This window comes from Vanacampus margaritifer, chromosome 2 (genome assembly GCF_051991255.1).
Source record: "Vanacampus margaritifer isolate UIUO_Vmar chromosome 2, RoL_Vmar_1.0, whole genome shotgun sequence".
Taxonomy (NCBI): domain Eukaryota; kingdom Metazoa; phylum Chordata; class Actinopteri; order Syngnathiformes; family Syngnathidae; genus Vanacampus; species Vanacampus margaritifer.
In genome coordinates this window covers 8,945,277-8,973,226 of record NC_135433.1, presented here as the reverse complement: position 1 = coordinate 8,973,226, position 27,950 = coordinate 8,945,277, and the positions used below count along the sequence as shown (strand labels likewise).

Below are 27,950 nucleotides of genomic sequence, written 5' to 3'. Positions count from 1 at the left end.
ACTAGGGAGCTGCCAACACTGATGATTGTAATATTTTACACTTGGCCACCAGATGTCGCTGTGGGGAGATGTTTCGAACGTTCCAAAAAATCGATTCTTTTGGTGAATCAATTGTTTCAATGCTCCATTTCTGCCATCCCTACAAATTACCCCACTCTCACCCTAATGTGGTCCAAAACAGGGTAGACTAGACTTGCCCTGACACCAAAAGAAGATGCACCCATATTTATGCCTAGCGCGTGGTCGCCGATCTACAAAAATAGGACCCTTAGTTTTCAACCTAATAGGGACAATATCTACAATGTCGCGTTAACCTGCAAAATGTCATTTTTGTTGTGAAAGCTTGCATGCGTTTTGTCAACGAAAAAAAGTGTTAGTAGTACAAGTGCTGGGTAATCCAGGGGAATCCGGATCCAGGAAGTAAAAACCCTGCCACAGATTGGCTTTATTTAGCCACAGGTGCTGCTACTCAACTGGCAGGTAAACGAGCTCGTCTCCACCTGTTGATTAGAAGCACCTGTTGGTAAAGCCAAAACTGTTTCAGGGTTTTTACTTTCTGGACCTGGATTCCCCAACCCTGGTTTGGACAAGTGCTACTTAAAGTGGGTGGTACAGATAATAAAGCTCACAAACTACAAAAAAATATTAAATTGATACATCTCTGTCCAAACTGAGCATTGGCAGATGTACTTAAAGTGCAAAAACGTATCTCCTACAACCCCGCAATGTTCCATGTTTGACTTGCACTGACTCCATAATCCTTTGCTATATTTGCTCTGTTGATGGAACTGAGTGGAACTTGGCAGGAGACTATAAAGCTTTTGTTTCTCCCATGCTGGCTAACAGGATGCACAGCAGGAACGTCACGGAGCCTCCAAGGGGGGAGAGAGGCCTCGGAACTGGGCCGTGACTCGGGGTCAAGGCCCTGAACTTCACAAATGGGCCCCATGGGATGCCATTAATACACTCAAGTCAGGAGGTTACTACAGGACGTTGGCTTTTGCAACATCTGCTGTCTCTTCCTCACTTTCACATAGATTTTTTTTTTTTTATCAATCTTTCAGTATTTGACACGGCATGCTTCCAAGTACTTAAGCAAGTTTAGGCAAGTTTAGCACAGTTTACGTTCGACGTGCGCCATCTTTTGAAGATGGTGCTGCTGGATTAAGCAGGCGAAAGTTGACAAGGTGCAGACGTTTCTCTGTTAGCGGCTTTTTGCTGCATTTGCAGGAAGCCTTGGATTCCTCTGTTGTATGAATAGCAACCGGGGTTATTGTTGTGACCGAAAACGAACAAAATAACTCAAACTAAAATGGGAAAACATTTTCATTCATAAAATTAGAGAGAGAAAGAAAATAAAACTAACTGAGGCTATTTCTACAAATAGTTGGGTCAAAAATAACCCAAATTGGGTCAAAAAGGGACTGACCCAACATTCTGGTTTATTTATTTAAACCAAAAACTTAACGTAATAACTCACAAAACAACCTATTTTTTGGGGACCAACCCAATACTTTGGGTTATTTATTTAGACTAAAGTTGGATCAAATGAATAACCCAATAAACAAATATATTTATATTATTATGCATTTATTTATGTCTTTATTTATTTAACAAAACAACTTTTTTTTTTTTGACCGACCCAACGTTTTGGGTTATATGCATGCAAACCAAACAGTCAAGTCAAATGAATGACTCAATTAACAAATCAATTTTTATTGTTGTGTATTTATTTGTTTATTCATTTATTTTACAAAACAACGTTTTTGTTTTTGTGACCAACCCAACTTTTTCGGTTATGCATGCAAAAAATTGGGTCAAAAAAATAACCCACAAAACAACCCAATTTAAAATATATATATATATAGGTTACCAAAAGTTAGGTTAAATCAAAATCTCGTTAAACAACAATTTATTTATTTACTTTAATAAAACTACCCATTTTTTTAGGCCTTTTTTTTGGGTTTATTCATGTAAACCAGAAAGTTGGGTCATAAGGATAACCCAAGCCCATTTTTTGGGGTTGTTTTGTGAGCAATTCATTTTGACAACCAAAAATTATTTATTTTTTTATTTTACAGAAGCTCTCATTTTTGGGCTTCTTTTGTGTGTTATTCATTTCACCCAACATGTTGGTTTAAATCATGAACCTAAGCAGTTGGGTCAGTCCCTTTTTGACCTTTTTTTTTTTTACCCATTTTTTTTTGAGTGTACATCTTATATTTATAGAACAAACTAAAACACTTTTTTTTGAGAGAGCTCAGTATTGTTCATTCGGTAATCTTACCAATTCAACATGCCATCATCATTGCTCTCTCCTTTGTGTGTGTGTGTGTGTGTGCGTGTGCATATGTGCATGCTTGTTTGTGCTCATTAATTCACCTGAAACCTATTAAAAATCCCATACCCTTCACCTAAACCGAAGACTTCAGAATCCCGCTAGTCGTGAAGTTGTCAGGAGACCCGAGGAAGGATCAAAGAAAAAAAGAGAAGTGAAATCCAACACCAACCAGACACCACCTACTACCCACAGGATTACAAACCTGAATTTTTCACCAACCCCAGAAATATCTAAATTCCAACAAACTAGGGAGACCTCAAGAGACCAAAGGAAATACTGAAGAAAGGAAGGAAGGATAGATGAAGCAGAGTGAGATCCACAGACATCAGCCTCCACCGATTCAATGACCTGAGGAAGAAGCAGATTGTATTTGAATTTCGGTAGAGGGTGGTGTGGTGGATCTGGCATGCATGAAAACCTCCACCAAAGAAGGGAGACGTCGACCTCGGCCAGGACTGGACATGCACAACCTCCTCAGAGCCCCCCAGGCCGCGGCAGCGCCACGGTACAACCCCCGGGCCCCGTGGGGGCCACCGGCCGGAGAGCAAACCCAGGAGCCCGGAGCGCCCCCCAACCCAACACGGCCCGCGCCCCTAAAACAATAATTGTAGCGAAAATGTCCCGGATTAAATTGTACATTCTGCCATCTCGTGAATGAGCGTTTAATTGTTCGGCCTCTCACTATATGTCACAGGCATAGGGAGAGCAACATTATTTGTAGTAAATAACAATTTTCAGACCAATTAAGTGAAATCAGATCATTTCCCACTCATATGCCCCAGCAGTGTTTGTATTTTGACCTGTTGCAGAAGCACAGAACTTGAATTCACCAGCTCTCTGGAAACACATGAAAGCTGCTGGAAAATCCCGCGTGATCAAACAACACACATAGGAGCAAGAGCGATGTACCGCAATGAGGGAAAATAAGCATAAAAAGGAAGAAACGCTTGACGGCCGACCACAAAAAGCCAAACACGGCCTCGGCAATGTTGATTGCCTTTCAAAAGCGAGCCAAAGAGCAAAAGGCGAGACTTCATCGTACGAAGGCCGTGAAAACAAGACGGGCATTTATTTTTAAAAGGCTCAATCTACCCTGCCGCTCACATGGCATACCAAATGTCTTTTTCACCACAATTCATTCACGGCACAACAACAGCAGGTGCACACGCAGACGAGAGGCTCACATGCTTGGCTGTTGATGGCCGCCGTGGAGAAAAGCAGCAAAACAAAACTTTGTGAACTCTGGCCCGGCACACGGCTGCACTGTCAGCTGCTCATCCACATGCTGGCAGACTTGGGACTAAACCCGGGGGAGGGCAAGAGGGCCACATTTGAGTCTTATAACGAAGAGATTAAATAATATATTAAGTATATGGTTGGGTCTATTTCGTTCTTGCTATCTTGCCACTGAGAGTAGACCTTAACCCGTTGGTTGCATAACAACATGTTTACTCTCCTTGCCTCTACCGCTCTCGTGGTCCTCGTCAGGCTAGTAGCTAAGGTGTGAGTCTTCACTTGGTAGTCTCAAGTTCCTCATTTGTGGACAGCTTTCTGTATTTCTTGGGCAGTTCTTTCTTAAGGCTTTTCTGAGGCCACCAAACCGGACCCCCTCAACGCCACTGCTGTGCCTAGAAATTCTGTCCATAAAAGTTATGAAATGAATCGGTGACAAAGGGCAGTCTTGGCGGAGTCCAACCCTTACTGGAAACAAGTCAGACTTACTGCCGGCAATGCGGACTAAGCTCTGGCACCATTCTTACAGGGACCGCACAGCCTGTATCAAGGGGCTCTGTACCCCATACTCCCAAAGCACTCCCCGAGGGACCCGGTCGAACGCCCTTCTCCAAATCCACAAAACACATGTAGACTGGTTGGGCGAACTCCCACGCACCCTCGAGGACCCTGCAGGGTAAAGAGCTGGTCCACTGTTCCACGGCTGGAACCGAAAAACCACACTGCTCTTCCTGAATCTGAGTTTTGACTTCCCCACGGACCCTCCTCTCCAGCACCCCTGAATAGACCTTACCAGGGAGTCTGAGGAGTGTGATCCCTCAATAGTTGGAACACACCGTCCGGTCCCCCTTCATAAAGAGGGGGACCACCTCCCCGGTCTGTCAATCCATAGGCACTGTCCTCGATGTCCTCGATGTCCACGCGATGTTGTAGAGGCGTGTCAACCACGACAGCCCCACAACATTCAGAACCTTTAGGAACTCCGGGCGGATCTCATCCACCCCCGGGGTCTTGCCACCGAGGAGCTTTCCAACCACCTCAGTGACTTCAAACCCCGAGATAGGAGAGCCCACCTCAGAGTCCCCAGACTCTGCTTCCTTAAAGGAAGACGTGTCGGTGGAATTGAGGAGGACGTCGACTCTGCCCACCGACTCACGACGTCCCGAGTCGAGGTCAGCAGCACCCCATCTCCACTAAACACAGTGTTGAGGGTGCATTGCTTTCCCCTCCTGAGACGCCGGATGGTGGACCAAAATTTCCTCAAAGCCATCCGGAAGTCGTTTTCCATGACCTCACCAAACTCCTCCCATGTCCGAGTTTTTGCCTGAGCGACCGCCGAAGCCGCATTCCGCTTAGCCAGCCGGTACCTGTCAGCTGCCTCCGGAGTCCCACAGGCCAAAAAGGCCCGATGGGACTCCTTCTTCAGCTTGACGACATCCCTTACTGCCAGTGTGATAGCAACTTGCTTTTGATAATGTTTGAATCCATGCCTCCAGCATTCTCTCCGTGTAGCCCCTCTCGCTGGTGTTACTACCGTAGTAGCAGTCCATCAGCATCTTGCTCCATGAATGACTTACTCCAGTTCCAGCAGACCAGTTCTCACCAGAGTTCCCTTGTTCCCCAACACCTGATGCAGACCTTGTTGATGTGGGCAGGGTCTTCCCTAAAGACCCACTCAGAGATGTTCCTGTTCACACTGACTGGGATTTGAACCTTGGCCCCCTGTGTTCAAGTCATTGTTCTTACAGACTGAGCCATCTAGGGCAAGACACTGATATCAAGACAAGAAAGGTCCTTACAATGTATGGAGGCTTCCACCCCAAATCCAGCATCCTTTGGCTGTACATAAAATGGAAAGAGGACTACTCACTACTGGACTACTGAACACCATGGGCAATATCCAGGAAATAACAAGAAGATGGCCCCCAGGGATGACCTGCTTAGTGAATGCCTCAGGCAGCAGAAGCCCAGTAAGGAGAAGGAGCCAGATGGACTGTCATGGAATGACAAGCCCCTGCATGGCATGTACCACCGACAAATTGAAGAGGCGGCGGAAGAAAGAATGAGAGAAAATGTGGAGGGTCAAGGCAACACTGGGGCCAGTAATCCTCAAGCAGATACCAAGAACTACATCCGGCATCTCCGTGCAGAAAAGTGTGATACTGGGAATACCTAAAATCATAAGTAGAACTTTCAAGCTCCCAGTCTTCTGGCCTGAGCTTGAAGGTGTTACCGCACTATTGAGCGAGGAAATTATTTTGTAAATGTATCTAGCTTTCAAGATGATTTCAGCTAACAAAGCTAACGTTACTTTGCAGGGCCACTCTACAGCAGTTAGTCGTCCGGATTGGTGAGATTAACCCCGGATCAGAAGATTACTGAGCCAATTAAGCAGATGGTCAGAGGTCACACAGCCAGTGCTGTGTCAAACGCATAAATAACAAAGTGGATTAGCCTGGGTAGTTTTCCTTAATTGCAAAAGAGCCTATTAAGGATTGTTAACACATTTGTATCATTATGATGACTTAAATTCTCCCATTGGCTTGCTTGCTTTGAAAGTTTCCAGAGAGGTCAATTAGTTCATGGGAATCAGGCATGGAACCTCAGTAGAAATGCGGAAAATAAAAAGGGGGGGGGGTGGGGGGGGTCTGATTGGGGATTCAGAGTTGCAAACTTTGAGGAGATAAACTCAGCACCTTGGAGACATGTTGGTCAGAGAAAAGTGTCCCCTGACATAACAAACATGCGTTTGCGTGATTTTAAGCATGGGATCTCCGCCTGACCTTTTTAAAAGTCCTGTCTTCTGTCTCGCGAAGGGAATATAATCATCCTAATATATCTCGCAGGGAGCTTCGTTTTCCAACTGACCCGCTCACGCTCGCACGCACGCACTCTTGTCTTAAGTGAGAATACCGAAGATAAACGATGCATGTTAAACACAGTGAGTGCTCAGCGAACGTTTCCAGTCTTGGATGTCTCCAAAACACTGTAAATGAGGGCACGGCGCTATTTCATGCGCCATTAGCAACTCGGAGCGCACGCAGCTGCTGAGGTCAACCACAGTCTATACAGTCCATGTATGCACAATTTGTACATTCTGTGCTTTTCTGCATCCTGCCAGGCCAGCTGCAGGGCTCATTTGGCCCGCGAGATGGACAAAAATTGAAGATGAAGGAAACAATGAGAGCGAACTTTCAGGGTTAAGCAGTGCAGGATGGATAAAAAAAAAAGTATGTTTCTCTGTCATGCAAACACATCCATGCACGTGCAAGCCTGATGAATGTGCACGTGTTTTTAATATTTCATTAAAAAAAAGTCAATCTTAACATTTCTTAACAATAATATGTGTGACCTCACTCATCTAAACATGACATTCTGATTAATATTACATTTTGGGAATATGAGTTATGTAGCAAAACGCAGCCATTTTTATCCATCTCAGGGGGCGGCCATTTTGCCGCTTGCTGTCGACTGAAGATGACGTCACAGGTGCTCAGAGCTCATGTAACAACCAATCACAGCTCACCTGTTTTCCGAAGCTGAGCTGTGATTGGTTGTGACCTGAGCAACTGTGATGTCATCTTCAGTCGACAGCAAGTGACAAAATGGCCGCCTTCTAAAACTGACAAAAACTGCTGGGTATTGCTGCTTCCCCTTTAAGCCACTGTAACATTATTCAGTGATTCTTTCACAAAAAACGAGAGGAAGCGGGTGTACCACAATTTAAGAATCACTAGTAGAACAACTGTACATTTGCATGCTACTAGTACTACTAGTAAAGAGCAGATGCTATCTCAACTGGTAAAATCACTAGTAGCATGCGGAACTTGTCAACTTTTAATTGCACAGTTCCATACTGAACAAAGTCATTTATTCAATATCCTTGATAGCTTCATAGCCATCTTAAGGCCCATGTCCTAGTATGCAATTTATTTATCTGCACACTACTAGCACAACTAGTGAAGTGCTGGATGTTAACTGTCAGAATTGCCACGCCAGTAGTAACATGTAATTGTTCAAATAGTGCACCTGTAAGTTTGCAGAAATGTCATACATCTTACAAAAATGTCCTACTTGTTACTACTTGTCATGCACTAGTGTGTGCAATTGCATACTAGTAGCATGTGAGAGCGTTTGAGCATTTATTTGATCTTCTTCATATCCATGCATGTACGCTCTCAATATAAAGAGACAAGGTTGGGCAAAAGGAACAGTTTTGTGCATGTCTAACGCCACTAGGCGGCAGTAGTGAGCTTTACTGGCAGAAAAACAGAAGCCGTCAAAGCGCAGCTCTCTTTTCAGCCACAGAATGGACAGCCACTGGGTTTCCAATGGAAATAGAATTCATGATTTATTCATTTAATATAAAGTATATTATAATTTTAGGTGCATGCAGCAGGTACTTCACTTAACCAGCCTTTTTCTAAATCAATGGATAATTGAAGATAGATTGAGAATAATTTTTTTGTCACAATCAGTTCTAACGTGAAAACAAAAACAAAACAATCCATGTCTTATTGTCAGGCTTTAACACTATTAGAATTAGTGACTTTCATTTATAATTTAAATTGTAATAATTGATTAAGAAAATTGTATTATGTATTCTGTCCCATTCATTTTGCTGTGTTTCTCAGCTGCAATTTTATTTTATATTTTTGGTCCAATCAGATTTCAGCCTCTCTGTGTTGCCATGTCAATCTGACCTGCCTTCTTAATCAATCAAGCCCTTGTAACTTCATAGAGTGTGATGTATGTTATTTAAATGTTTTATGATTTGTCATGTCATTAGATACAGTAGATATAAAAGTCTACACACCCCTGTTCAAATGTCAGGTTTTTGTGATTCCAAAAAAATGACAGAGTAAACCATTTCAATGATTATAGCCTATGACCTGTAAATTCAATAGAATTTGTTTTATAATATCAAGGGGGAAAGTACACATTATAAACTGAAAAAAATATGGTTGCACAAGTGTGCACACCCTCATAACATCTCACACACATCACAATTAACTCATTCACTGCAATTGACGGTTATAGACGTAAAAATAATAATTTTAACTATTTCTATTAGTTTAACATTTTTTTTATACATTTGTTAACAAGAGTTTGAAAACCTAGATTTTTTTATTGTACATTTAGAACATGTCAATGTCCTTGAGCGACCCAGCCCGAGCTCATACTTGAATCCCATCATCAAACATCTGGGGAGAGAGCGAGCTGTAAATAGCCGTGCATCGACGCTTCCCATCCAAACCTGATGGAGTTGGAGAAGTGTTGCCAAACTTTATTTGGTGCCAATCAGAAGCACTTTTAACTCATTGACGGCTATAAACGTCAAAAATTCATTTGAACTATTTCTAATAGTTTAACATTTTTTTCCCTCTTTTATTAACAAGAGTATGAAAATGTACATTTAGAACAGATGTACAATTTGTGATTAATCGTGAGTTAACTAGTGAAGTCATGCGATTAATTACAATAAAAAAAATGAATCGCCTGACGAGATGATTATTAAAAATTAGGGGTGTCAGGCGATTCAATTTTTTAATCGTAATTAATCGCTTGACTTCAATAGTTAACTCACGATTAATCACAAATTGTACATCTGTTCTAAATGTACATTTTCATACTCTTAGGAAAAGTGGGAAAAAAATGTTAACTATTAGAAATAGTTCAAATGAATTTTTGACGTTTATAGCCGTCAATGGCAGTGAATGAGTTAAAAGTGCTTCTGATTGACACCAAATAAAGTTTGGCAGCACTTCTCCAACTCCATCAGGTTTGGACGGGAAGCGTCGATGCACGGCTATTTACAGCTCGCTCTCTCCCCAGATGTTTGATGGTGGGATTCAAGTATGAGCTCGGGCTGGGTCGCTCAAGGACATTGACATGCTGTCCTTAAGTCACTCCTTTGAGATCTTGGCTACGTGCTTCGGGGTGCTTCCCGCTGGAAGATGAACCGTCGCCCCGGTCTGAGGTTACATCATTCACATCCACATTTAATGTCGGTAATTTCACATATATTGTCTAATACAAATGATTTGCGTTCGTATTTTAAATACCCTGTACATTTTGGATGTGCTACAATTCATCATTATACATTTCATATAATTGTGCAAATTAATTGATGACTTGTAATTAGAGCAAAGAACACCAATCAAGGCTACCTTTCATTAACTCATTTACTGCCATTGACGGCTATAGACGTCAAAATTTCATTTGAACTATTTATTAGTTTCACATTTTTTCCACTTTTGTTAACAAGAGTATGAAAACCTATATAAAAAATTTACTGTACATTTAGAACAGATATAAAATTAGTGATGAATCGTGAGTTAACTAGTGAAGTCATGTGATTAATTACATTTTAAAAAATTAATCGCCTGATGCCCCTAATTTAAAAAAAAAAGAAGAAAAGATTATTCAAAATTAGGGGTATCAGACGAAAATTTTAATTGTAATTAATTGCATGACTTTAATAGTTAACTCAGGATTAATCACAAATGTTATATCTGTTCTAAATGTACAATAATTTTTTTAAATAAGTTTTCATTCTCTTGTTAACAAAAGTGGGGAAAAATGAGAAACTAATAGAAATAGTTCAAATGAATTTTTGACGTCTAAAGTCGTCAATGGCAGTGAATGAGTTAAGATTTAGTTTATGTTGAGTCATGGATGAGGATAAGTGGGCTATTCATAGAAGCAATCTGATTAGATTATTAGAAATAGTTCAAATGAATTTTTGACGTTTATAGCCGTCAATGGCAGTGAATGAGTTAAAAGTGCTTCTGATTGGCACCAAATAAAGTTTGGCAGCACTTCTCCAACTCCATCAGGTTTGGACGGGAAGCGTCGATGCACGGCTATTTACAGCTCGCTCTCTCTCCAGATGTTTGATGATGGGATTCAAGTATGAGCTCGGGCTGGGTCGCTCAAGGACATTGACATGATAGATAAATCTGATTCTGATATGGTTTCACCGCCATAACCGCAACTATAATGTGGCTCATGACACACGCAAAAAAGTTTGACACCCCTGGACGATATTGTTGTTCATGCTGAGAGACGTCCTCTCCTTGGTTATTCATTGCTGTATTTGATTACACATTATGTAAATGAGGTGTTGGACTAAGGTTTATTTAAAAAAAATAATAATTGTCACCTTGTTTCAGGTACCTCTGTTCAGTTTTTGTATGTTTTAGTGATTTATGTTTTGATTTTATTTTTTCTTGCACTTTACTCTTGTTCTAACTTCTTCCTTTTGCAGGTTTTAGTCTTACATAATATTTAGTATTCCACTTAATGCTTTACCCGTTGGAATGTTGTGTAACTTGTTTTTTTTGTCTGCCTTAGCAACCAGTCCAGGCTGACCATGAACAGGGTAAGTAGTAAAGAAGAAAGTGAATGGATGGATGCTTTGTAACTCAACCTCAGTCCCTTCTTGTAGTTTTATTATTATTATTAGATTTATTATAGTCGCTATAATCCCTATAGGAGACACTTAACAATAAGTATTCAATATTGTTGGCAGAAATGGAGGGCACAAAAATCAAAGTTTAATCCAGGTTTAATATTGAATGAAAATGGAATATATAAAACTACCCGATATCATGTATATTAACTCAATCACTGCCATTGACAGCTATAGATGTCAAAAATTCATTTGAACTATTTCTATTAGTTTAACATTTTTTTTCCATTTTTGTTAACAAGAGTATGAAAACCTAGATTTTTTTTTTTACATTTAGAACAGATATCTCTTTGACTGCCAAAAACGTTAAATAATGTTTAGTAAAATCCTAGGGAGGAGTGCCAAAGACGTTAAAAGACGTTTGTTTCAAAACAGAGGTGAAACTAACCATTTTCTATTGTTGATTACTGAAAAACGGAATAAGGTAGAAACAAACTTTTTTTTTCTGATGAAAGATGAGAGTTCAATCTTTCAATTGGTAGTATGTGTGTTTCCATAGTCCAAACACATAATTTTCTGTGGATCTTGAAAGATCAGCCAAAATGCTTAAATCGGCTAGCACCCACGGCATCCCTTTTCTGAAAATATCTGGCAGTCAAAGAGTTAATAAATTTGTGATTAATTGTGAGTTAACTAGGGAAGTCATGCAATTAATTACGATTACAAATTTGTATGTTTTTTTTTTAAAGAAAAAATTATTTAAAAAATTAGGGGTGTCGGACGATTACAATTTTTTTATGTAATTAATCACAGGACTTCACTAGTTAACTCACGATTAATCACAAATTTTATGTCTGTTCTAAATGTACAGTAAAAAAATCTAGGTTTTCATACTTTTGTTAACAAAAGTTGGAAAAATATCAAACTAATAGAAATAGTTCAAATGAATTTTTGACGTCTATAGCCGTCAATGGCAGTGAATGAGTTAATGTAATGTGTTATATTTAATATTTAGAAAATAAACAACTGTCTTTAATGTGTTCTAGTGTTTGCTTTTCTTCCCGCATCTTTCTCCATATGTTCCACCCACTCTCCATCAACTGCTAAATGACTAAGAAAAGTGAGGGGAGGGGTGAGGGGTTCAAGGGATTTACAGATGTTCCATGCTTGGAATCTGTGTAAAAGGTCAGCATGCCGGTTGCGATGGGAGCGGCCATTTTGGGAAATTGAATCAGCAGCTGTTTTGAGGTGTAGATCCGTCACTGGTTAGCAACACCCAACCGGCCGCAAAGATTCCGGAATATTTCCACGAGATACACTGCTGTTTGGTTAAAATATAAAAATAAAAATAGAATTAGGGATTTTACATATTCAATATAATGTGATAATGGAATGATTGATATGTCCATTACATGACGATGGCCTCATTGTTTAAATTTGATCTAAAACAAACTGGCTTGATCTAAAATAAATTTTTAGTGACCACTGGATGCTTTTAGTGAGAACAATTTTTTTTTAATTAAATTCATGTGAAAATGCCACTTAGCTGCGCCATATGCGAATATTTCTACATTCACCTTTACAACAATACAATTCCAATGCTAATTTCCTTGCAACACATTTTCTCAGTTGTTCTTATTAACAACAACTGTTTCCTGTAAACGACTAAAAACAGCAAGAAGATTTTTTTCTTTTCTTTTTTTTTGTGCCAGGAACTCAGCAGCTTTTGGCTCTCCTGGCGGAAAAACCACACTCACTTTGCCAAGGCTTTTGGGAGCATAAAGCATGTTTGTTACATTCCAGACACGTAAGCGAGGGCCCAATAATTCCTCTGCTTGCACCGACTTCCCCCCCAGCCGCTGTCAGCAGTCAGCAGTTACCTTTCACCTACTTTGTCTGCATTGCTCTGTAGACAGGAGAGGGTTAAAGGCGCTCCCATCTTTCTTTGTGGTGCGGCCCTGCATTACATACAGCTCTCGGCGGAGGTTGTAAAAAAAAAAAGGGAAGAAAAAGAAGCTTGTAATGTGGCCCTTTTTTGTGCTGTGAACTTTCCCCTAATTCTCACACTGGTTCAGCCTCCCAGCCGAATATCCATGAATAAGGCACATAGTCTCCGATGTGGTATCATCAGTCAGTTGTAGAATCGATTTTCAAATGATGCCGCTGGTCTATAAATCACTGAACCGCTTAGACATTGACTACATTAAAGAAATATGAATTGAATATGAACCCAGTGGGGTTCTAAGGTCAGCAGTCTCGGGTCAATTAATAGAGCCCCGGAGTTGAAAGCAAACATGGTGCATCAGCATTTAGCTGTTACGCTACAGGCAAATGGAATAAGATGCCAACACAACTGAAGTTATGCCCAAGTGTAAATAATTTTAAATACCATAAAGAATGTCTTTTAGAGCTTTTTTATTATCAGTTTTGCCAAAATAATGTTCTTGTCTTGTATGTTCTTGGAATAATCATAGTAAACTACTTTTTTCTTGTAAATGTCTTAAATTATTAACTTCAAAAAAAAATCTATATATTTTTTTAAGACAAAGATAATGACGAACACCCCCCCCACACACACCCCCTTCAAAAAGTTGGCAAAAAAGTCAATTTTTGCTGATTTTTCTTTTTGTTGTAAAGTTAACTGAATGTTTTGGCGGTAAGTCATATATTTAAAATGTTAAGGGACCAAAATTTAAGGTTTTTTTCTTTCAATTAATCGGCTGACTTTTTTTTTTTGGAATTTTTATAATTTTTTTCCAAATACTGTCAGAAAAAAAAATCCAAAAAAAAAGACATTATCAGTCAAACCCTAAAACATACTTAGCGGAATATTATTTTTTTTAACTGATTTTATTGATGGTCATAATCTGAAAATATGAGTATCCTTCCTTGTTTATATGATCGAAAGTGAAATCCATTTCTGTCATTGTTACGTTGATCGTCAACTATATCATTTCAGCTTTTATTTATTTTAGATTCCATCAATTCAAATAGATTTTATTTTAAATTCTCAGTAGTTTTACTGGTATATGACAACTGAATGTAATTTGCATGCTGATTTTAACTAAGGGTTGAGCAAATTGGGATCTTTTTTTGTTTTGTTTCCACTGACATTTACAGACTGGAATAGAAACAAATAAAAACAACAACAAAAATGATTCAAAATAGGATTCACCATTATGCTCAATGTGGTGGTTGTAATTACTCTAATAACTCTTTGGTGGATGAAAACAGTATCACTGGTTGACCTGAAACTTTTTCCAATTTCCAAACAAATATTTCCTTACAAAGAGTGGGCTAACTCCATTGTTGTCATGTTGCGTTCTAAAGAGCATTAAATTGTTAAGCAGGCCTCACATGCCGTCCTAGCAAGGGAGACCAAATACAAAAATGGTTGCTTAGCTTAAGCGCTAGCTAGCAGCTATTATACTACACCAACGGATTGGATTTAAAATTGGTCCAAAAGAAGACCCCATGGTAAACGAAAGTTATTTTAAACTAAAACGGTTGACCAAACAACAATACACATAAGCATACTGTTTGTGCTCTTTGTTGGGGGCCTTCTCTGCCTCTTCTTCAGGCTTTGAATTATACTTCATCGCTTGCGTAAGCGGCATGTTGTGGCACATTGTGGTAATACTACACTGAAGGTGCGCAACTCTAAAGGTGATCTTCTGTAAAAAAAGCCATAAAAGATGATTGCTCATCAAGTAAGTCATGAACTCTGACCTTCCCCTGTCGATTTCGATACCGGCAAAGGAATGTCATGTCGCGTCACATGGCGTACAATGTCCAATGTACACGATATCTCCCGAGAGGTTTGATCGTTTTGTATAATCTCGATTCCTCCCCTCCGCCTCTGACATGAACAGAGTTGGAGGAGGGAGAGAAATCTGAGCGAGGGCGCTCCCCTCCTTCTCCTGAGGGAACCAATGGCAAGCCGCTTGCAGCTTACACATGAGGGTTGTGGAAGTATATAACAGCTGAGCTTTGACTGTCCGGCCAGGAGCCACAGCTCGAACATTCCAACCGAAAAGAGGAGACAAGACACCTGAAGACAATGAAGACCACCCTAGCAACTCTGACCCTGTGCCTGGTGCTCATCATGGCCACCGGTTTCCCATTTGAGAGGAAAGGGAGCACAGAGAAGGAGAAACGTGTGCAGTACGCAGCCTGGGATGATGTCAATGTCATCGCCCACGGACTCCTGCAGCTGGGCCAGGGTCTCAAGGAGCACGTGGACAAAACCAAAGTCCAGATGAGGGACATCTTCACCAAGATCAAGGTCTACAACCGCACCGTCGGCGAGCTGGGCAAGGAGAGCCAGAGGCTGAGGGCCGACGGGGAGGTCCTGAAGGCTCGGGCCCGGGGGCTGGAGGACCGAGAGGGGCAGCTGCTCAACGTCACGGCCGAGCTGAGGGAGAAGACGGACGAGATGCGGCAGGAGAGGGCGGCCGTGAGGGACCGGCTGAGCCGGCTGGAGGAGAGGCTGGACAACTCTGTGCAAGGCGACGCCAAGAACGGCACGGACGCGCACAGCATCCAGGTAAGAAGACTTTTACTGCTAGGATGACCTCGCTAAGTCAATAAGTCAATTGTGTTCATTTCATACTTTTCGCAGAGCACTCACAAAATGCTTTACATTGTCAACGCACTAATAAAAATGAAATAAAACCTCTAGTCTTACTGGAATACCTGCATAAACAAATGTATTAGAATCAAACGTTCTATTCTAAAGAGACAGATTCAGGAAAATTCAAACAGAATCAAGTTTTTATGCCTTAAAACGTCTTTTTTTTAAATTAAATTAGTAAGCACTGTTGACCACTCTTAAAAGGAAAACTACAAACCCCAGACATGGCATGAGAAGAAGTAAATATTATAATGTAATGTACGCATAAATACTTATTTAAGCGCTTAGTATCATTCCCTTGAAAAATCTGGGACATCTGTTCAAAGAAAATGAAGCGCACCTCCACGAGAAACAGCAAACCCGGATGTCCTCCAGGAAGGTGCGCTTAATTCACGTTATCGTCTGTCCGGGAATGATATAATAGTGGTACTGGCTATCCGTGTCCACAAATTCATTTATATATTGTGGCCATAGAGTCATATTTTTACACGCAAGTTCTATTTATATTTTGGCAAGAAATGTGTGTAGTACTGTGAGCAGGAGGAGCGGGGGGTTGGGTCGCCAGCGTCGCGCGTCATTAAGCAAGTACGTGTTGTACGTGCGTGGAAACACAAGCTGCATGAACTACTTTCACGTTACAAATGTTCTTTTCTGTATGAATGAGCCGATAGTGAAACTATAAGCGGTGTGCGCGCGCGCGCGTGCGGTGAATTACAAACCACTAAAGGTGCGCCCTGGTCGTTGGAAGGAAATTGGTGCAGTTTCACTTTTGTTTCAATGAAAAGCTGCACTTGCAAGTTTGGGGGGGGGGGGGGGGGGGGGGGGGGGGTCATGAAATATGTTTACATGCCGGATTTGGCATCAATGTGTGCGTTGTTTCCTTTTAGATGATGCTGGAGGCTCAAAACCGACGCATCGATGATCTGATGGCACGCATGAGACTCCAGCAGGAGAAGCTCGACAAGCAGAACGTGCGCATTAGAACCCTGCAAAGTCAGGTGAGCACCTTCATGTCAGCTTAGCAATTTGGTTGCTAAATTTAGAAACTTTTCAGTCTACCCTAAGTAACTTTTATCCTGAGAAAGGACCGGGCAACTTGTGGATACTTTTAAGATTTGTTTGGAAACTTATAGCTTAAAAAATATATATATGCATGCATTTTCCTATAAATGATACAAAAAAAAGAACTAAGTTGCTCAATTTAATTGCTAAATTGTTTAGCAACTACAATCGAAGCGAGAGATGGCCGGCAAATCCCGATACCAGCCATCGTGTCGGTCTGATACCGGCCTTATTTATAGTAGACTTGACAATAGCAACATCCCCTGAAACCTAAAAGATCATCAATTGCCATTTGTACCCCCCCCCCCCCCCCAAAAAAAAAAATACTAATAATATATATCTTTATTTATTCCCCCCCTCCCAGATCCAACAGTCAAGACAAAGATCGTTCACCAACACTGAAGTCTTCCCCGCGAGCGTCGTGGCCGAGCAACGCGACTCACCAGTCGGTAAGTAAAAGCCAAAGCGCGTCGGAAATCGGCTCTTAAGTCAAGTGCACACAATCCGACGCCAAATGTGGCCGGCCATCTGCTTAGCAAAGAAGCTTACATCACTCACAATTACGATCAAGGAACCCAATCAATTTGGGAACACGCTCTTTTGCACAGCTTGACTCCGACACTCGACAGACGCAATTTGGACAAAGCGACAGAGGATTAGGCGAGGGGAGGCCGGTTTATTTGTGCGCCGCCATTCATGCTAGGCAAATCGAACTTTTTTTGATTTATGACAACGGTGAACAATAAAGGTTTTAGATCACATTTAAACACACCGACAGATGCGAATGGAATATTTTTCAGTTGGATTGAATATATCTGGCTGCCCATTGAAATTATTCCATCGATGCTTTTGACATCACTTGTTAGGCCACGCCCCTTAAAAACCACTCATCCAACTCATGAACGCTACAGTACGTAAAGTAATTATACGAACTCGAGATGGAAGCAGCAAATTCCTAGTTAAAGTTTAAATAGATAACCAAAAAAGATTTCATTCAATGACTACTCGCAAAAGTCTGCAAGCTTAATGCTAACACATAATGCAAAATGCCTTAAACGGGCTAAAGGATAGCATAGATGTTGCTGCGTTTAAGCAACTGGTATTTGAAGCTGCTAAAGCTAACTCGCGCAACTCGACTCCGGCTCGTGATGTCACTCACTAGGCCACGCCCCTTCAAGACACATACAACACACAAATACTACAGTAATTACACTAATTATTAGGGATTTTTTATACCACTTTTTTACCACCAAGTATTGACTCTTCATTGAATACTCACTGATATGATACTAAGTACTGATACTACTACTGATACTAGTGCTGTTTCGATACCGATACTGGTATCGGCAGAGGCCCCGATACTGCATTAAAACAGGGATATCGGTATCGGTGAGTACTAACAAGTAACATGCCGATACCGTTAATTCTGACGCTAATGTAGGACTTTGGATGCAGCATCTTGCGTCACTGATGTGTGACGTGTTCACTGCATGCCGAGCTAAGATATCCTATTGGCCCTTGAATGCTCTGAACCAATGGCAGGACAGCTTGTGAGAAAAAAACAACAACTTAGGTATCGGTAACGTATTGGTATTGGCATCGGCCGATACTGCAAAGCTGGGTATCGGAATCGGTATCGGGGGCCGAAAAAAACGGTATCGGAACAACACTAACCGATACATAAAATTTCAATGTATACAATGACAGAATTGTGAAAATGTCTGTCTTTTGAGTGTCGCACCAACTAATGACACGAAGATTTACCCAACGTCAATTTAGTAGTATCAGTGACTGGTATCTACATCATTCCCAAGTACCCCATACCTTGAAATAAAGCCAGTATTGGCACGCTACTGATACCCGATATCAGTACTCGCCCATCCCTTACTATGCACTTTTTTTTTTTTGGGTACAATACAGTGCCGTATTTCTTTATTTCTGGCAAAATGTCAAGTAGGGGAAAGTTCTTCGGTCTCCGTAGTGTTCAGTCGGGGTCACAGGCGGAAAGACGATTATACTCCCGCTGATCATTTGTTATTGTGTGCGAGACTTCCCTGGAATACACTTTGTTCTCGCGCCTGCCCGCACACGCATCTGTGAACTTTATACACACATCCTCGCCGCACGTTCTTGACGACATCCCTCAAGAACGAACAACCTTTCCCCCAGTTCTGTCAGGGAGTCAGACACCCCCCAATCACCCCCCCCCCCCATCCTCTCAAACACCCACCCACTCCTCTTGGCGCTCTCATTTTAATGACTAAGAAGTGTGCTAAAGTTCAGGAGAACCCCCTGCCCTGAAACGGCACTCGGCCACAACTGGCCAAGGGTTCACGCTTGTAGGGTAAAGGTCGACGCACGCAAACGAGGATTCCGCTTCAACAATAAACAAGAGGAAGGCCAAGATTTTCAACGTAGATTCGAATCCGCTTGTCATCGGGCGTCTTTCAGTCGAACCCGTGACGTTAAAAATCGATGGTTCTCGTCAAATTGGATGAAGGACATTTTGAAGGCTCGGCTTATCACTTTTATTGTCGTGTAAAATAAAATGGAAATTTGAGGTTGCTAATCCTTGGCTCATGTATACAAATTTTTACTGTTGATGCTATAAAATTAATGTAATTAAAAATAAACAAATAATTGGAACTTTAAAGTTCAAATAAAATACATGGGCAAAAGTAATTAATTAAGAAAATGGATGGGTGGATGAAAAATGGATGGAAAAGCTTGTAATATATCTTCTTTTTTTTAACCCTAAAATTAGTTAATTGTTTAAAAAAATATTGCTGATCTAGAAGGCTAATCTATTTATTGAAATAATAAAATTTAAATATTAGTTAGATAAACAATTTTGCACGTACCTGTACTGTACATTTAACATGTATTTACATTTACATTTCTTAGATAACATTTGTAGCTTGCATTTTTTTTTCCTAAAAGTGGTTCATTAAAATCCACTTATTTCTTTTTTGTATTGATTTTTTAAAATTTAATTAATGTATCTAAGTAAATAACAGGTTAGTTGATTCATTTAGAAATAAATCACACCCCCCAAAAAAAACAATTTAGTTCATCTGTGAATGGCCTTTCTCATCCGTCCCTTTTAAAAATCAAATGTGACACTTGATCACAAGTTAGCATAAGAGGCTTAGAAGTTAGCAAAAGAAAAAGAAAGATAAAAAGCACATCAAAAAATTACTTTGTGATATCTGAATCCCACAACAGGGATGAGATGAGATCACATGCCAAAATTATGAGTATAATTATGTATTAAGTAAATTGTAAAATAAAAAATAAGTATGAATCTATTAATAAATAAAAAATAAATAAAACATTCTAGTAGAAATAAAATCAATTTATCAATACAGTACTGATTTTTTTATTTTTTTTTAAACACGTAAATATAAAAAGCAATCAGTATTAAATTGTAAAAGTAATCAGTGGCATACCTCATTATACACGACGGCCACAAACAACTCCTGCAGTGCAAAAACAAACCCCCCCCCCCCTTTTTTTTTCCCCAAGCATGCTCAGAACACGTCTTGGGCACGCACAAGCCACGCAGCGGCCATGCACGCTGACGTCACCAATAGGCTAACTCGCACGTGGGGAAGGAGTGGGGGTGGGGGGATTCCTCGGGTGGGGGTTGAGGAATTTAAAGGAGAGCGCCAATTGATTTGTGGTGACTGGGGAAGCGTGCTTGGGAACTGGGAGAAAGGTCATATTTATAGCCAAGGGAGAATTTCTCACACAATCTCGACAGCGGTTGTCGTTGCGAATGTTCGACCGGCAAGATAAGACTACTGGCAGTGATTGTCTTATTTGCAAACACTACTTGGAGTGACCTATTTCAGAGTACACAATTACAAAAATAATGGGGGGAGTAAATAAATCTTAAATCATTTTTAATTTTCTTATAATATATACATCTTTCATTTTTTTTATTAAAAAAAAAATTGAATTAAAAAAATAGGAATATGAAGTCAAAATCCCCAAAATAATAGTATTTTTAGATATATTTTTTTGAAATTCAAAAAATATGAATATGAAGTAAAAAGCCAACAAATAATAATAGTTTTTTATAGTGTATTTTTATATATATTTTTTTAGAATTAAAAAAATATGAATAGAAAGTCAAAAGCCCAAAAAATAATAATAAATATTTTTTTTATAGTGTATTTTTATATATATTTTTTAGAATTCCAAAAATATGAATATGAAGTAAAAAGCCAACAAATAATAATAAATAGTTTTTTTTATAGTGTATTTTTACTTTTTTTTTTTAGAATTTAAAAAATATGAATATATAGTCAAAAGCCCAAAAATAATAATAAATAGTTTTTTATAGTGTATTTTTATATATTTTTTTAGAATTCAAAAAATATGAATATGAAGTAAAAAGCCAACAAATAATAATAAATATTTTTTTTATAGTGTATTTTTATATATTTTTTTAGAATTCAAAAAATATGAATATGAAGTAAAAAGCCAACAAATAATAATAAATAGTTTTTTATAGTGTATTTTTATATATTTTTTTAGAATTCAAAAAATATGAATATGAAGTAAAAAGCCAACAAATAATAATAAATAGTTTTTTTTGTAGTGTATTTTTATATATTTTTTTTAGAATTAAAAAAACATGAATCTAAAGTCAAAAGCCCAAAAATAATAATAAATAGAGACACTTTAGAAGTCACACGCGGAAAAACAACACATTATGCTGAAGTGTCATATCGAAATCTTTTCCTCCAGAGACGGCATCCGACTGCCACGAGCTTTTCCTGCGAGGTGAGACCACCAGCGGGGTCTACACCATCCAGCCAGACAACACGGAAGCCTTCCGGGTCTTCTGCGAAATGACAGCCGGTAAGTGGACGGGACACCGACCCAAGTCCGACATGAGATCAAAGTCTGGTGAATGACGCGATTCTGTTCCGTCTGTCCAGATGGCGGATGGACTGTGGTCCAAAAGCGACAGGATGGTTCCGTGGATTTTGACCAGCTGTGGTCTGCCTACGAGAAAGGCTTTGGCAGCCTCAACGGTAAATTTGAACTTCACAACTCGTCATAGCAAATTTCCTTGTAATGTTTCCTCATGAACTCATTCGCCGCCATTGACGGCTATAGACGTCAAAAATTCATTTGGACGATTTCTATTCGTTTTTTCCCCACTTTTGTTAACAAGAGTATGAAAACCTAGAAATGTTGTTTTATTGTACATTTAGAACAGATATAACATTTGTGATTAATCGTGAGTGAACTAGTGAAGTCATGTGATTAATTACGGTTAAAAAAATGTAACCGCCTGACGCCCCTAATTTTTAATAATCTTTTCTTTTCTTTTTAAATAATAAAAAATAACTAGTGAAGTCATGCGATTAATTATGATCACAAATTTTAATCGTCTGACGCCCCTAATTTTTAATAATCTTTTCTTTTTTTAAATAATAAAAAAATAACTAGTGAAGTCATGCGATTAATTATAATTAAAAATTGTAATTGGCTGATGCGCCTAATTTTTAATAATCTTTATTTCTTAAAAAAAAAAGAAGAAGGAAAGATAATAAAAAAAAGTGGATTTTTTTTTTTTAACTAATAGAAATAGTAATAATACATTTTTGACGTCCATAGCCGTCAATGGCACTGAATGAGTTAAAGTCAACTGTTCCACTGACCACTGTTTACATTTTGCTTATTTTCCTTTAGGCGAGTTCTGGTTGGGCCTGGAAAAGATGTATTCCATCGCCAAGAACGGCGGCTACATCCTCCAAATCAAGTTATCCGACTGGGCGGGCGACACGGCTTCCATCCGCCTGCCTTTCCGCCTGGGTGGAGACGAGACCCAGTACTCGCTCCGGATCCAGGAAGTCGGCACTTTCAGTCCTCTGGAACGCGCCCTGGGATCCGACGCCGCTTCCGGTCTGCCTTTCTCCACCCGCGACCACGACAACGACCACAAAAAGGACGCCAACTGCGCCAAACATCTCTCGGGTGAGACGCTTGAAAGATTGCCGAGCGCTAGATAGTGGCAGCAAACAGACTTTTTTTTCCGTCAAGCCACTACAAGTTAAAATTTTAACATAAAACATGTATTTAACTAGCATACAAGTCTGCTAGCTTAACGCTAACGCACAATTTAAAACGCTGTAGACGGGCTATAGAAACTAGCATTGATGTCAACGGTAGTTCAAAGCGTTTAAGCAGTGGATGTTTGAACACACATAAAAAAACAGAACGTGTATTTAGCTAGCATATAAATCTGCTAGCTTAACGCTAACGCACAATTCAAAACGCTGTCGACGGGCTATAGAAACTAGCATTGATGTCAACGGTAGTTTAAAGCGTTTAAGCAGTGGATGTTTGAACACACAAAAAAACAGAACGTGTATTTAGCTAGCATATAAATCTGCTAGCTTAACGCTAACGCACAATGCAAAACGCTGTAGACGGGCTATAGAAACTAGCATTGATGTCAACGGTAGTTTAAAGTGTTAAAGCAATGGATATTTGAACACCCGTTTTTATTTATTTATTTATTTCCCTTTCACTCACGTTTTTTGTGGACAGCCTACATTGAAACTTTATCAGCATTTTTTGAAGAATTTTGGGGGGTTTGACTATTTCCCCCCCAGTAGATTTATTTCAATGGCCGTCAAATAATCACATATTTCCGCTATTCCCTTTACCTCGCGAGTAGCAGCGGTCAATTGTAGCATAGCTTACCGATTCACTTAGTTGTGAAAATCTTCTTTTTGTGTTTGGATTTCTGAATTGGACTGCCCCCTTGTGGCCAAAGGAGCACAAAGTGAGGCTGGAACGGATTAATGGCATTTCCATTCATTTCAATGGGGGATGCTGATTTCGTTTTTTCAGTTTCAGTTTGCATCGCAAATCACTCATTCCTTTCAGTCCTCATCTAACCCGCGTCCCTTTTTTTTTGCACCGCAGGCGGCTGGTGGTTCAGTAGCTGCGGTCAGTCCAACCTCAACGGGCGATTCTTCCAGAGCCCGCCGCCCAAACAGCGGCACCAGAGGAAGCAGGGAATCTTCTGGAAGACCTGGAGGGGGCGCTACTATCCCCTCAAATCCAGCGCCATGATGATCGCCCCCGCCGTCATCGACAGCAAGTCCAGCTAAGAGGGGGAGAAAGATGTAGATTTGCGACTATTCTTTCTTTTTGGTAGAACTTGGTTAAAGGGGTCACCCCGGTACCTCGATCAAGGCCCTCAAAATAGACGTGCGAAGGCCGATGCACTCATCGGCGGAAATTCAGCGGCGGGTGTGAACGTTTTCCACGTCGCTTTCTTCGAGTCGCGGCACGTTGGCTGCGTCGCCAGCGCCAACAGAATTCCCGGACAAGTCAAGACTCATCGGCACTCGTTGGGTGGCTAATAATCGGCACCCTCACTTGCAAATCCAGTTTCCAAAACTGCTTTTTTTGTAAACATTGCGGGTTGGAGGCAGTTTTTTTTTTTTTGTTGTCCACCTTGCTTCATTTTATTTCTATTTTAGCTGTCACTGCAAAACTTCCCAAGGATGGGATATTTTTCTGATTTTGTCATTTACAACTTCAGCTCTTTAATATATATTAATAATGTTACATCAATACTGTTTACATCAAATTGTTCCTTTTGGCTTGATCGTGGCCACTGTTGGCTAATTACATCCCATGAAGATGATATTTTTCATACAACGGGATCAAATGGGTTTCTTTTACGACTTGAAGGTTGAAAATGGCAGTTTGCCAGATTACATCATGATCAATTTTTGGACACGAGAACGATTTCACCTGAGCTTCCAAGATTCACTTAACTTAGTAGGGGTGGGAATCTTTGAATGTCTCCCGATTCAATTCCGATTTTTGGGTATTCGATTCGGAATCGATTTTCGATGCGGCACGATTTTTGATTCAAAATGATTTGATTGCCAATGATTTTTGCTTCAATCTATAGATGTTCAAGGAATCGTAATGATCTACTCCAGTCTGCCTCGCTAATGCTAATTAGCGCGCTACTCGCGGCACTTTTCTCACTCAAAAGAACGGCTCCACGCTGCAAAAAAAACAACTTTTATTGGAATAACTCGATCGTGACTTTTTCCTTCTACTTCCTAATGTGGCTACAACTTAACAGTGTATTAGACCGCGTGGAACCGCACTGCCCCTCAGTGGCCAAATCGGGTACAACATGAGCAGCGCTCCCAATAAGGGCACACACAAACAAAGCCAAGACAGTATAAAATAATTTGAATAAAATCAATTTTGGGACATTTCAAATCGATTCTGAATCGTACTAAATGAGAATCGTGATTTTTTTTTTTTCACACCCCTACTTAACAGGCTCAACCTATGTCTAAGAAAAGCAAAAAAGGATGACCAACAGATGGAGACAGGATGGAAAGAAATCTTAGATAAGAAGGGAAGGTACGAGGGAAGACGGTTCTATTATCATTATATAGAGAAAAAAAAAGTGTTACTGAGGAAATACAAAACATTAATTTTGACATCTGCATGAGGAGAACTGAAAACCTCAATTATGCCGTAAAATAAAAACAAAATGACTATTTTGGCCACGAACAAGCTGAAAGGATGATGATTTTTATTTTATTTTTAATGACCAGTGATGTGGACCAAGATGTGACTTTGCTAAACAAAAGGTCGCCCTCAGCGTGAGCATGCTGAGGTTGGAGTTGAAACGTTGCGATGTAAAGTTGAAATCACTGGACGCTTGACGCTTGACGCTTGACGATGTCGGCTCCACTTTATGAGCTTCACAGAACGACATTGAAAACCATTCCAGCTATTCAGTCACATGATGTATTTTCTTCATTCTTTTTATTTGTGGAGATTTGCACAATTTTAAGTCATATTGACTTCTTTCGCAAGGTTGTACTACAAATGTAACAAGGAATAATGTCTGATGATTACTCGTGTTGTTGTTGTTCCCTTTTCTTATTTAAATGCCGTCAAAAGAAATATTATCATATATTTGTAATTTATATTGTCTTCTTGGATGTGTGTGTGTTTTTTAAGAGACTTTTTTGGCCTTCAGGAGCCAATAAATGGTTGAAACCAATGATGCTGTTTGTGTGTTTTATATCTTGCTTCAAAACAACATTTAGATAAAGCGAAGGACAATTTTCAAGAAAGACTTACATATCCCAATATAAGTGAGTGAAATTAATAGCAATTTTCTTCTTCGAATTTCTAGTTCTTGATAGTAAAACAGCTACAAGAGGTGTTGTAACTGTATGGGAATATTGGAAAATATGGTATCGGTTCTCGCACATCATCCCTAGACAATTTAGTCCCAAATTAACATAACGAGCATGTTTTTTTTTTTTTTTATCAATTGAAGGCAGGAAGTAAAAGTAAAATGTCTTCAGAGAAATGCAGTGATCTAAAAAGTCTACACAGCCCTGTTCAAATGCCAGGTTTTGGTGATATAGAAAAAAATAATGATAATAAAAACAAAAAAAATTGACACCAATATGTTCTATGCAGTCCCACTACTCTAAAAATATGGTATGTTATGAGATGAGCAACAAAATCCAGCAGGTTTTTATCAGTATCTGAAGGCGGCCATTTTGCCACTTGGTGTCGAGTGAAAATGACATCATAGTTTCTCAGGTCTCGGGTAACAACCAATCACAGCTCAGATTCAGAAAACAGGTGAGCTGTGATTGGTCGTTGCCTGGGCCCTGAGCAACTATGATGTCATATTCAGTCGACAGCAAGTGGCAAAATGGCCGCCCCCTGAGATGGATAAAAACGTCTGGATTTTGCTTCATAACTCATATTCCACATATGTAATGTTAATCAAAATGTCATGTTGAGACTAGTGAGGTCACATGTGACATATTATTGTCAAGAAATGTTTAATAGTGTAGCTTTTATTTCGCAAAGGGAAGTAAAAATGAATGACGTTTTTAAATAATTTTATTTATTCTCATTTTTTTTACATCACAAAAACTTTACATTTGAAAAGGGGTGTGTAGACTTTTCATATGCACAGAAAGCTATTTCAGTACAGCAACAAAGGTTTTGTACTTGATTCCTTCCCGCAACTTCAACTAATTAACCGTGAGGTAACCAAACCACCCCCCCGTGTCAACTCGAATCTTGTTGATCGCTTCACCTCCTCATCAGGTTTAAATGTTTTGGAGAGGGATCAACCTCTGCAGCGGCTGATCTGAAGGCAGCGTGCTCTCAGCTGACCGGGCGGGTCCTAGTGCAGGCTGTCACGCGTCCCATTTACCGTAACTGGACCTGGCCCAAAGAAACTGGAGAGCGACGTGATCGGGAAACATGATTCACTTTGAGTAACGAGGAGCTTCAAATAAGATTTGATCACGCTTGAGTCATGATGTAGTTCTGATGTATTGAATTGTACATAAATAAAATAGTTATCAGGTGGGTGTTATTTTATCTTTACCAGATTCTTGTGAAATGGCTTTGCTTTTGATCATTTATTATTATTTTTATTATTATTAATTCATTTTACTTTCAATCACTCAAAATGTTCAGTGGCATCAGACCTATCTATACATAGTTTTTTTTTTTTTATTATTTGTTATGTCCCCTATGGACAATATTAGCAGTATTATGCTAAAAGCAAAACTAACTATGCCGCATATATATATTTAAAAAACAAACTCAAATTTGAGTATTTCATATGACAGTTAGAGCCTTGAATAGGTCAATAAGTCATAACAATATATATATTTTTTTATATATGCCCGTTTTTTTCACAATGGCAGTTTTGTGAAAAACACTACACTCTTGTGATTTTGTCCAAAAAATGGCTCTGCTTTTGAGGCATGATAACTAAGTAATTTATGAATATTTTTTTCACTTTATACCACTCAAAATGTTCAATGGCATCAGGCCTATCCATACATTTATTTTTATGTCCCCTATGGACAATGAAAACAGTATTGTATTAATGCTAACAGGAAAATTAACTATGCTGTATATATTAACCCTGGAGAACCCACAGGGTCAAATTTGGCCCCTATAAATTCTGCTACTCAAATAACAATTTTTTTTTTACAAATTTAACTTCAAAAGTCCAGAGTGCCACTTCTGACCCCTGCATGGGGCCATCTTGTGGATGAATATTGCACTTACATGAGCCAGAGTGGTGGTGACAAGATGGCTAAAATGCAACAAATAAAACAAAAAAAATATTTTGTTCAATGTAGCTGTGTATTTGATTGATTATTTTCTTAAATTCTAAATAGTTTACTGACAGTTTTTGTTATTCT

At 39.6% G+C, this 27,950-nt stretch overlaps 1 protein-coding gene across 2 annotated transcripts in view; it reads left to right on the top strand.

Annotated features, from left to right (window-relative positions):
• The window catches only part of angptl4 (angiopoietin-like 4), a 31,484-nt gene extending 5,725 nt beyond the window's left edge, over positions 1–25,759 (top strand). Inside the window, exons 4-11 of one of the 2 annotated variants that reach the window (XM_077557225.1) lie at positions 10,931–10,958; positions 12,701–15,534; positions 16,509–16,619; positions 17,048–17,132; positions 21,439–21,552; positions 21,633–21,728; positions 22,393–22,677; positions 23,635–25,759. In XM_077557225.1, coding sequence (XP_077413351.1) covers positions 15,049–15,534; positions 16,509–16,619; positions 17,048–17,132; positions 21,439–21,552; positions 21,633–21,728; positions 22,393–22,677; positions 23,635–23,822 — 1,365 coding nt within the window. In that variant the 5' untranslated portion in view covers positions 10,931–10,958; positions 12,701–15,048 and the 3' untranslated portion in view covers positions 23,823–25,759. Of the gene's footprint in view, positions 1–10,930; positions 10,959–11,931; positions 15,535–16,508; positions 16,620–17,047; positions 17,133–21,438; positions 21,553–21,632; positions 21,729–22,392; positions 22,678–23,634 lie in introns of those variants that run through there. The other variant, XM_077557226.1, reaches the window with a different exon arrangement.
• Positions 25,760–27,950: the final 2,191 nt, after the last annotated feature.